This window comes from Haliotis asinina, chromosome 14 (genome assembly GCF_037392515.1).
Source record: "Haliotis asinina isolate JCU_RB_2024 chromosome 14, JCU_Hal_asi_v2, whole genome shotgun sequence".
NCBI classification, from domain to species: Eukaryota; Metazoa; Mollusca; class Gastropoda; order Lepetellida; family Haliotidae; genus Haliotis; species Haliotis asinina.
The window spans coordinates 30,386,212-30,398,344 of NC_090293.1; the positions used below are offsets into that span (position 1 = coordinate 30,386,212).

The 12,133-nt window shown below is 41.4% G+C and overlaps 2 protein-coding genes across 2 annotated transcripts; both read right to left on the reverse strand.

Moving 5' to 3' along the window:
- Window positions 1-2,663: 2,663 nt before the first annotated feature.
- Window positions 2,664-3,965, reverse strand: LOC137260753 (uncharacterized). Its single transcript, XM_067798331.1, has 2 exons — window positions 3,911-3,965; window positions 2,664-3,754 (listed from the first exon to the last, which is right to left on the reverse strand). The coding sequence occupies exons 1-2, from the start codon at window positions 3,963-3,965 to the stop codon at window positions 2,664-2,666; spliced, it is 1,146 nt and encodes a 381-aa protein (XP_067654432.1).
- Window positions 3,966-6,840: 2,875 nt separating this feature from the next.
- Window positions 6,841-10,897, reverse strand: LOC137260754 (uncharacterized). Its single transcript, XM_067798332.1, has 4 exons — window positions 10,840-10,897; window positions 10,091-10,348; window positions 9,769-9,951; window positions 6,841-7,619 (listed from the first exon to the last, which is right to left on the reverse strand). The coding sequence occupies exons 1-4, from the start codon at window positions 10,895-10,897 to the stop codon at window positions 6,841-6,843; spliced, it is 1,278 nt and encodes a 425-aa protein (XP_067654433.1).
- Between the last annotated feature and the right edge of the window lie 1,236 nt (window positions 10,898-12,133).

The following is a 12,133-nucleotide window of genomic DNA, read 5'->3' on the forward strand; positions in this document are numbered from 1 at the left end:
CTAATTAAGCATGTTTTTCTTACGACATCGCGTCCGTCAGCACGACGCAGTTAGGTTTGGCCTTTGGATTGGACCTTGCTTTGGCAATGTTCAGTGATGACAAGATGATCAGGTTTTAATAGTGTGGCCTTGATTGATTGACTGGCTTTTACGACTGACCTAATTGTCGTTGATTGTCTCTGACAGAAACCGATCTGTTGAATGGGTTTTCTCGATTGTGTTTCGCAGAGTTTAGAATGATCCACTTGATTTGATTTTGTCGCAATATAATCTTGTGTAATTACCAGTTAGATTTCCATTTCCATCAGATTGGAAAGTTCTTACACACTTTACTCAGACATGGACTGCTTATGGACTTGAATAGCAGCTAACATATGGCATGATACACCTTCCTAAATGCTATTAGCAGCGTCAGGTAAAGATCAGGCACTTTAACCCTTTGCGTCATTTAATCAACACCATAATCCGCCTTCATTCGAAGGCTCAATTTACACCAACATCCCGGTCACCCTTCAATGTTATCAAAGCATCCCCTATCAAGAGGTCAGATCCAATTCCAACCTCCCGACTGGCTTCTTGGTGTGAAGAAAGAAATCAAAGGGTGCTGTTTTTAAAAGAACTAGACAGTGAAACCACAGATCAAAGAATGAAAATAGAAGCCAGTGATCAAGGAAAATCTCAAACCAACTGATCAAAGGGATGATACCAAACTGATGAGTAGTATATAAAGCTGTACTGATAGAACTGAGAACATCTCACTCGTTGAGCCTCCTGCTTCCCAGAACCATCAACAAGAGTTTTACATCCATCTGCGACTCAGCAAATAAAGATGGCTTGCTACACTCCTCCAAGCCGTGAGGCTGCTACTGCTCCCTCCCAGTGTTCGCCATCAAACATCTTGTTGGGCCCGGAAAGTCTTCCGTCGATAGGTAAGCTAAGTAGAAACAGAACACATTTGCAGGTTCATTTAGTAAAATAAACGTTGAGCTAAGTCTAAATTCTTTCAAAATTCTTTCAAGAATAAACTACAACGCTCTGAATGTTCTGGCACCACCTTCTTGTTACAGGAAGTCCCCTGCACACCTCCACTCCATTGGTCCAGAGATACCCTCCACTCTCCAGACAACAAGACCCGCACCATCACTTGACAGTTTCTGCCTATATTGACTCATCGCCGCCGCGAACGTTGCTGAAATGTGTCAAGTCTCTTCCAAAGCGATGTGTATTATTTGCAGTTTGTGATGTCAGTCTTTGACAGTTTCTTGTCACATACCTAAATGCATCGAACTGTGCCAAGCCTGTTATTATTTGTTGTTTATTTAACATGTTTTGAAATTGTATCATTTGTGCTTTGTGTCGTTAAATAAACTGATGGAATCCTATCGTTGATTTGTCCAATTTCCATTGCCTAACATTCAAACGAAACCGGAGGCACGACACAGAAACCCTTTTCAAACTTCATATTAAAACTGGCCTATTTGCAGTGAATGGACGATTTACAGTCAATGGAGTGTGTAATTTACATTCATATATACCTAGCTTGACACGTAGAAATTTATTGTATTCAGCAGTCGACGTGCTATAACTTTGCCTACCAATCTATTTTGGTAGTTTGGAGAGAATATAAATTGTCCCAATGCCTTGAAGACTGGCTGTATTGCAATATTGTTCAATTGAAAGTAGGTTCAGGTGTGAAACCAAAACGTCAAAAAAAAAAGAAAAAAGAAATGGAATATAATTAATAATTATACTCTACAATTAAGTGGTTTCACAAATCAATACAAATATAGCGACAAAAAAGCAATGTGACAAAATCAAAAGCGGTGATTATGGGTTAAAAGACATTAACAGTAATAGTAATCGAAAAAGGCCTTTACGGGGTATATTGATCATCACATACAATGCGGATCTCCTTGTCAATGCCGATTTCCTTGTTGTTAACATTCCAGATCTTAAATGTAAATAATAGATAACGACCAGGGTGGGTGTGGTGGTGATGGGCTACATGCAGAGATATTTTCAAGTAGGTGCGGAGCTGGGACAGAGGTGTGTTCAGCTTTCTGTACCGGGAAAGAACAAGTGCAGCCTTCAGGCCTGACTGTGCATACACTTTGGTTTCACGTGGCATTCTTGTCATGAACATTTGAATTTCCTCACATAGAGGCGAAAAGGATAGCCAATGTGAAGTGGACTCCATCACACACTGACAATACTTTTTATTTTGTTCTACTTAATACCTTATCGATATGTTGAATACTTTGTACATGATTGAGTGGAAGTAACACTGATTGATCCCTATTATGTTGGTTGTGTAAAGTGTGTTCGATAATACCAAATTTGAGTTTGAGTCGAATGTGTGATAGTTGTATTGAGTGTATGGTGGTGATGAATTCTCTTTTGTGTTAATGTTTGGGATAAATTAATACACAGTCTGTGCACGCTAAAAAAGACGGGCATTTGAAAGAAATGTTATTGCAAGATTTTATTTCAGATGAAAGCAACAATTCACATCCACACAACCATGGATAATCACACTTATATATCCAGAACAATCCATATCACAGATCCAAAGATGAATATAGCACTATGCATGAAGGAATTCGATCTACTGACAGACCTCAACAAGTTAGCATCACTCAGGTGGTGATAGAAGTGTTCCTAGGTTACATCTGAAGTATCCCAGACAGGAATTCTTCACACTGCTTGGCAGCAACTACAGCTTTGACAGATCTGGGTTTCCTGGTCCTGTGTCTTTTGTTGGAAAACCACTTTCGGACTTGAGAAAGGCTAATGCCCCCCTTGTTGGCAATGTCTTCAGCTTCTGTTTGAGTTGGGTAGGGGTTGTTCAGATGCTCATGGTACCACTTCTCCATCAAGACGATTGATTCAGGATTGAGGTTTCTGCTGACAGGACGGGCTGACATCTTGCCTTGGTTCTCCAGGGTGGTCACACGTTTCTCGATGCTTGTGAACACTAGGTGCAGTTGATCATTGTATCTGTTGGTCAGCCAATTGTGGTAGTCCGTTGGGAAGAATCCATCTTGTAGACACTGTTGATGTTCCTTCTGAATAGATGAAGAATGGAAGGCAAGAAAACTGGATAGTTCCTTTACCTCTGTTGGGAACCTTGGCTGGAGTGCTTGGAGTCTGTTTTCAAGAGCTGACTGGCGGTCGTTGTTGATACTCTTTGTCGTCAGATCTGTACCAAGTGTTTTTGCTATGATGTCATCAAGAGCTTTACCAATATCGGGCCTGGGACAAGACGGCGACTTGAAGTCAAGTGGTCGAGTCTCTGTGACTGGGCTGACGTCCACAGACTTTGAATGCTGATGCGTTGGTGTAGTTGGAAGAGTGGTGGCTGAATTCGATTCTGGTAGGATGGGCAGACTTGAACTTGATGGACTTGGAATCGTCCTCGGTGGGAAGGATGGACTCACTGGTACAGGTGAACACCCGAATCGGTGGGATGGAAGGTAGGATGGACTTGGTGGCAGGAATGATGGACTCGGTAATAACTGATAGCTGGGAGCAGTGAAGGCACCTGATCCGAAGCTGGGAGTGTAGTACATGGCAGAACAGGGAGGGAAGAAGCTGTAGGGACTGGGAATGCAGGATGAGGGGAGGTAGGACGGAGATGACATCGGGTGGAGGCTGGAGAGAGTTGGCGCATGATGGTTTGTGTCAGGCACTGGAATTGTCAGGGATGGCACTACACGTCTCTTGGGGAGAGGAGTTGATGTGTGCTGAGGGGCTCCTGCAATAAAGAACGTAATTTGTAAGTGAATATTCAAGGTATTCAGTGGTATGATTACAGTTATGGGTTTCCTCAGGAATCTCAGAACTTGACTCATTTGCGATGAAGGGATTATTTTTACAAATGGATGTTGTATTACTATCTGGAAGGACTTACCGATACCGGAACTGGCGTTAAAGGCACCAACAGCAGGAGTTACAAAGTCAGCCATCCTGTATTTGAACACAGTTTACTTGTTAATAGGTTCTCGTGTAAGCATGTATCAACAGAGTCAACGAGTGAGATGTGCTCACCTTCCATTTGGAGATTTATATAGTCTAGTCAATTCTCTGGCCTCATCAGCTTCAATCTCATTGGATGAAAGTACTCTTTGATCCATGGCTTCTATTTGAAAGTACAACATTCTTTGATCTTGGCTTTCACAAGCTAATTAAGCATGTTTTTCTTACGACATCGCGTCCGTCAGCACGACGCAGTTAGGTTTGGCCTTTGGATTGGACCTTGCTTTGGCAATGTTCAGTGATGACAAGATGATCAGGTTTTAATAGTGTGGCCTTGATTGATTGACTGGCTTTTACGACTGACCTAATTGTCGTTGATTGTCTCTGACAGAAACCGATCTGTTGAATGGGTTTTCTCGATTGTGTTTCGCAGAGTTTAGAATGATCCACTTGATTTGATTTTGTCGCAATATAATCTTGTGTAATTACCAGTTAGATTTCCATTTCCATCAGATTGGAAAGTTCTTACACACTTTACTCAGACATGGACTGCTTATGGACTTGAATAGCAGCTAACATATGGCATGATACACCTTCCTAAATGCTATTAGCAGCGTCAGGTAAAGATCAGGCACTTTAACCCTTTGCGTCATTTAATCAACACCATAATTCGCCTTCATTCGAAGGCTCAATTTACACCAACATCCCGGTCACCCTTCAATGTTATCAAAGCATCCCCTATCAAGAGGTCAGATCCAATTCCAACCTCCCGACTGGCTTCTTGGTGTGAAGAAAGAAATCAAAGGGTGCTGTTTTTAAAAGAACTAGACAGTGAAACCACAGATCAAAGAATGAAAATAGAAGCCAGTGATCAAGGAAAATCTCAAACCAACTGATCAAAGGGATGATACCAAACTGATGAGTAGTATATAAAGCTGTACTGATAGAACTGAGAACATCTCACTCGTTGAGCCTCCTGCTTCCCAGAACCATCAACAAGAGTTTTACATCCATCTGCGACTCAGCAAATAAAGATGGCTTGCTACACTCCTCCAAGCCGTGAGGCTGCTACTGCTCCCTCCCAGTGTTCGCCATCAAACATCTTGTTGGGCCCGGAAAGTCTTCCGTCGATAGGTAAGCTAAGTAGAAACAGAACACATTTGCAGGTTCATTTAGTAAAATAAACGTTGAGCTAAGTCTAAATTCTTTCAAAATTCTTTCAAGAATAAACTACAACGCTCTGAATGTTCTGGCACCACCTTCTTGTTACAGGAAGTCCCCTGCACACCTCCACTCCATTGGTCCAGAGATACCCTCCACTCTCCAGACAACAAGACCCGCACCATCACTTGACAGTTTCTGCCTATATTGACTCATCGCCGCGAACGTTGCTGAAATGTGTCAAGTCTCTTCCAAAGCGATGTGTATTATTTGCAGTTTGTGATGTCAGTCTTTGACAGTTTCTTGTCACATACCTAAATGCATCGAACTGTGCCAAGCCTGTTATTATTTGTTGTTTATTTAACATGTTTTGAAATTGTATCATTTGTGCTTTGTGTCGTTAAATAAACTGATGGAATCCTATCGTTGATTTGTCCAATTTCCATTGCCTAACATTCAAACGAAACCGGAGGCACGACACAGAAACCCTTTTCAAACTTCATATTAAAACTGGCCTATTTGCAGTGAATGGACGATTTACAGTCAATGGAGTGTGTAATTTACATTCATATATACCTAGCTTGACACGTAGAAATTTATTGTATTCAGCAGTCGACGTGCTATAACTTTGCCTACCAATCTATTTTGGTAGTTTGGAGAGAATATAAATTGTCCCAATGCCTTGAAGACTGGCTGTATTGCAATATTGTTCAATTGAAAGTAGGTTCAGGTGTGAAACCAAAACGTCAAAAAAAAAAGAAAAAAGAAATGGAATATAATTAATAATTATACTCTACAATTAAGTGGTTTCACAAATCAATACAAATATAGCGACAAAAAAGCAATGTGACAAAATCAAAAGCGGTGATTATGGGTTAAAAGACATTAACAGTAATAGTGATCGAAAAAGGCCTTTACGGGGTAAAATGATCATCACATACAATGCAGATCTCCTTGTCAATGCCGATTTCCTTGTTGTTAACATTCCAGATCTTAAATGTAAATAATAGATAACGACCAGGGTGGGTGTGGTGGTGATGGGCTACATGCAGAGATATTTTCAAGTAGGTGCGGAGCTGGGACAGAGGTGTGTTCAGCTTTCTGTACCGGGAAAGAACAAGTGCAGCCTTCAGGCCTGACTGTGTATACACTTTGGTTTCACGTGGCATTCTTGTCATGAACATTTGAATTTCCTCGCATAGAGGCGAAAAGGATAGCCAATGTGAAGTGGACTCCATCACACACTGACAATACTTTTTATTTTGTTCTACTTAATACCTTATCGATATGTTGAATACTTTGTACATGATTGAGTGGAAGTAACACTGATTGATCCCTATTATGTTGGTTGTGTAAAGTGTGTTCGATAATACCAAATTTGAGTTTGAGTCGAATGTGTGATAGTTGTATTGAGTGTATGGTGGTGATGAATTCTCTTTTGTGTTAATGTTTGGGATAAATTAATACACAGTCTGTGCACGCTAAAAAAGACGGGCATTTGAAAGAAATGTTATTGCAAGATTTTATTTCAGATGAAAGCAACAATTCACATCCACACAACCATGGATAATCACACTTATATATCCAGAACAATCCATATCACAGATCCAAAGATGAATATAGCACTATGCATGAAGGAATTTGATCTACTGACAGACCTCAACAAGTTAGCATCATTCAGGTGGTGATAGAAGTGTTCCTAGGTTACATCTGAAGTATCCCAGACAGGAATTCTTCACACTGCTTGGCAGCAACTACAGCTTTGACAGATCTGGGTTTCCTGGTCCTGTGTCTTTTGTTGGAAAACCACTTTCGGACTTGAGAAAGGCTAATGCCCCCCTTGTTGGCAATGTCTTCAGCTTCTGTTTGAGTTGGGTAGGGGTTGTTCAGATGCTCAAGGTACCACTTCTCCATCAAGACGATTGATTCAGGATTGAGGTTTCTGCTGACAGGACGGGCTGACATCTTGCCTTGGTTCTCCAGGGTGGTCACACGTTTCTCGATGCTTGTGAACACTAGGTGCAGTTGATCACTGTATCTGTTGGTCAGCCAATTGTGGTAGTCCGTTGGGAAGAATCCATCTTGTAGACACTGTTGATGTTCCTTCTGAATAGATGAGGAATGGAAGGCAAGAAAACTGGATAGTTCCTTTACCTCTGTTGGGAACCTTGGCTGGAGTGCTTGGAGTCTGTTTTCAAGAGCTGACTGGCGGTCGTTGTTGATACTCTTTGTCGTCAGATCTGTACCAAGTGTTTTTGCTATGATGTCATCAAGAGCTTTACCAATATCGGGCCTGGGACAAGACGGCGACTTGAAGTCAAGTGATCGAGTCTCTGTGACTGGGCTGACGTCCACAGACTTTGAATGCTGATGCGTTGGTGTAGTTGGAAGAATGGTGGCTGAATTCGATTCTGGTAGGATGGGCAGACTTGAACTTGATGGACTTGGAATCGTCCTCGGTGGGAAGGATGGACTCACTGGTACTGGTGAACACCCGAATCGATGGGTGATCAAAGGGATGATACCAAACTGGTGAGTAGTATATAAAGCTGTACTGATAGAACTGAGAACATCTCACTCGTTGAGCCTCCTGCTTCCCAGAACCATCAACAAGAGTTTTACATCCATCTGCGACTCAGCAAATAAAGATGGCTTGCTACACCCCTCCAAGCCGTGAGGCTGCTACTGCTCCTTCCCAGTGTTCGCCATCAAACATCTTGTTGGGCCCGGAAAGTCTTCTGTCGTTAGGTAAGCTAAGTAGAAACAGAACACATTTGCAGGTTCATTTAGTAAAATAAACGTTGAGCTAAGTCTAAATTCTTTCAAAATTCTTTCAAAAATAAACTACAACGCTCTGAATGTTCTGGCACCACCTTCTTGTTACAGGAAGTCCCCTGCACACCTCCACTCCATTGGTCCAGAGATACCCTCCACTCTCCAGACAACAAGACCCGCACCATCACTTGACAGTTTCTGCCTACATTGACTCATCGCCGCGAACGTTGCTGAAATGTGTCAAGTCTCTTCCAAAGCGATGTGTATTATTTGCAGTTTGTGATGTCAGTCTTTGACAGTTTCTTGTCACATACCTAAATGCATCGAACTGTGCCAAGCCTGTTATTATTTGTTGTATATTCAACATGTTTTGAAATTGTATCATTTGTGCTTTGTGTCGTTAAATAAACTGATAGAATCCTATCGTTGATTTGTCCAATTTCCATTGCCTAACATTCAAACGAAACCGGAGGCACGACACAGGAACCTTTTTCAAACTTCATATTAAAACTGGCCGATTTGCAGTGAATGGACGATTTACAGTGAATGGACTGTGTAATTTACATTCATATATACCTAGCTTGACACGTAGAAATTTATTGTATTCAGCAGTCGACGTGCTATAACTATGCCTACCAATCTATTTTGGTAGTTTGGAGAGAATATAAATTGTCCCGATGCCTTGAAGACTGGCTGTATTGCAATATTGTTCAATTGAAAGTAGGTTCAGGTGTGAAACCAAAACGTCAAAAAAAAAGAAAAAAGAAATGGAATATAATTAATAATTATACTCTACAATTAAGTGGTTTCACAAATCAATACAAATATAGCGACAAAAAAGCAATGTGACAAAATCAAAAGCGGTGATTATGGATTAAAAGACATTAACAGTAATAGTGATCGAAAAAGGCCTTAACGGGGTATAATGATCATCACATACAATGCAGATCTCCTTGTCAATGCCGATTTCCTTGTTGTTAACATTCCAGATCTTAAATGTAAATAATAGATAACGACCAGGGTGGGTGTGGTGGTGATGGGCTGCATGCAGAGATATTTTCAAGTAGGTGCGGAGCTGGGACAGAGGTGTGTTCAGCTTTCTGTACCGGGAAAGAACAAGTGCAGCCTTCAGGCCTGACTGTGCATACACTTTGGTTTCACGTGGCATTCTTGTCATGAACATTTGAATTTCCTCACATGACTATAGAGGCGAAAAGGAAAGCCAATGTGAAGTGGACTCCATCACACACTGACAATACTTTTTATTTTGTTCTACTTAATACCTTATCGATATGTTGAATACTTTGTACATGATTGAGTGGAAGTAACACTGATTGATCCCTATTGTGTTGGTTGTGTAAAGTGTGTTCGATGTTTGATAATACCAAATTTGAGTTTGAGTCGAATGTGTGATAGGTGTATTGAGTGTATGGTGGTGATGAATTCTCTTTTGTGTTAATGTTTGGGATAAATTAATACACAGTCTGTGCACGCTAACAAAGACGGGCATTTGAAAGAAATGTTATTGCAAGATTTTATTTCAGATGAAAGCAACAATTCACATCCACACAACCATGGATAGCACATTTTATAAATCACACTTATATATCCAGAACAATCCATATCACAGATCCAAAGATGAATATAGCACTATGCATGAAGGAATTTGATCTACTGACTGACCTCAACAAGTTAGCATCACTCAGGTGGTGATAGACGTGTTCCTAGGTTACATCTGAAGTATCCCAGACAGGAATTCTTCACACTGCTTGGCAGCAACTACAGCTTTGACAGATCTGGGTTTCCTGGTCCTGTGTCTTTTGTTGGAAAACCACTTTCGGACTTGAGAAAGGCTACTGCCCCCCTTGTTGGCAATGTCTTCAGCTTCTGTTTGAGTTGGGTAGGGGTTGTTCAGATGCTCAAGGTACCACTTCTCCGTCAAGACGATTGATTCAGGATTGAGGTTTCTGCTGACAGGACGGGCTGACATCTTGCCTTGGTTCTCCAGGGTGGTCACACGTTTCTCGATGCTTGTGAACACTAGGTGCAGTTGATCATTGTATCTGTTGGTCAGCCAATTGTGGTAGTCCGTTGGGAAGAATCCATCTTGTAGACACTGTTGATGTTCCTTCTGAATAGATGAGGAATGGAAGGCAAGAAAACTGGATAGTTCCTTTACCTCTGTTGGGAACCTTGGCTGGAGTGCTTGGAGTCTTTTTTTCAAGAGCTGACTGGCGGTCGTTGTTGATACTCTTTGTCGTCAGATCTGTACCAAGTGTTTTTGCTATGATGTCATCAAGAGCTTTACCAATATCGGGCCTGGGACAAGACGGCGACTTGAAGTCAAGTGATCGAGTCTCTGTGACTGGGCTGACGTCCACAGACTTTGAATGCTGATGCGTTGGTGTAGTTGGAAGAATGGTGGCTGAATTCGATTCTGGTAGGATGGGCAGACTTGAACTTGATGGACTTGGAATCGTCCTCGGTGGGAAGGATGGACTCACTGGTACTGGTGAACACCCGAATCGATGGGTGATCAAAGGGATGATACCAAACTGGTGAGTAGTATATAAAGCTGTACTGATAGAACTGAGAACATCTCACTCGTTGAGCCTCCTGCTTCCCAGAACCATCAACAAGAGTTTTACATCCATCTGCGACTCAGCAAATAAAGATGGCTTGCTACACCCCTCCAAGCCGTGAGGCTGCTACTGCTCCCTCCCAGTGTTCGCCATCAAACATCTTGTTGGGCCCGGAAAGTCTTCTGTCGTTAGGTAAGCTAAGTAGAAACAGAACACATTTGCAGGTTCATTTAGTAAAATAAACGTTGAGCTAAGTCTAAATTCTTTCAATATTCTTTCAAGAATAAACTACAACGTTCTGAATGTTCTGGCACCACCTTCTTGTTACAGAAAGTCCCCTGCACACCTCCACTCCATTGGTCCAGAGATATCCTCCACTCTCCAGCCAACAAGACCCGCACCATCACTTGACAGTTTCTACCTACATTGACTCATCGCCGCGAACGTTGCTGAAATGTGTCAAGTCTCTTCCACAGCGATGTGTATTATTTGCAATTTGTGATGTCAGTCTTTGACAGTTTCTTGTCACATACCTAGATGCGTCGAAATGTGCCAAGCCTGTTATTATTTGTTGTATATTTAACATGTTTTGAAATTGTATCAGTTTAAATAAACTGACGGAATCCTATCGTTGATTTGTCCAATTTCCATTGCCTAACATTCAAACGAAACTGGAGGCACGACACAGAAACCCTTTCAAACTTCATATTAAAACTGGCCGATTTACAGTGAATGGACTGTGTAATTTACATTCATATATACCTAGCTTGACACGTAGAAATTTATTGTATTCAGCAGTCGACGTGCTATAACTATGCCTACCAATCAATTGTGGGAGTTTGGAGAGAATATAAATTGTCCCGATGCAATGAAGACTGGCTGTATTGCAATATTGTTCAATTGAAACTTAGTTCACAGGCAAACTAGGCACTAATACAACCAGGTGTGAAACCAAAAAGCCAAAAAGTGAAAAAAGAAATGGAATAAGATACTCTACAATTAAGTGATTTCACAAATCTATCAATGTATCTATACAAAATGAAAGGTGACATCATAATACAAAGCGGGGACGATCTATTGAAAGACGTTAACGGTAAATGTAATCCAACTAGGCCTTGACAGGGTATATTGATCTTCACGTACAATGCGGATCTTGGTGTTTGTTGGATTTCGTTGTTGTTAACATTCCAGATATATGTAAATATTTGAGCCTGAATCAGAAACGTCAGTGATCGATATCCTGAACATCGATCTACGCCATTGGGACAGGGTGACATGTGTCAACCAAGTCAGCCTGACCATCCCATCTCTTTACTCGCCTCTTATGACAAACACAAGATTACAACCAGGGTGGGTGTGGTCGTGATGGGCTGCATGCAGAGATATTTTCAAGTAGGTGGGGAGCTGGGACAGAGGTGTGTTCAGCTTTCTGTACCGGGAAAAAGAACAAGTTAAGCTTGAAAGAATATGATGCTAGTGCACCCTTCAGGCCTGACTGTGGATACACTTTGGTTTTACGTGGCATTCTTGTCATGAGCATTTGAATTTGTGTGAGAACACTATAGGCGAATAGTATAGAGGCGAAAAGGATAGAGTTTGAACGTGAAGAGGGCTCCATCGCATTTTCAATATACTATTAC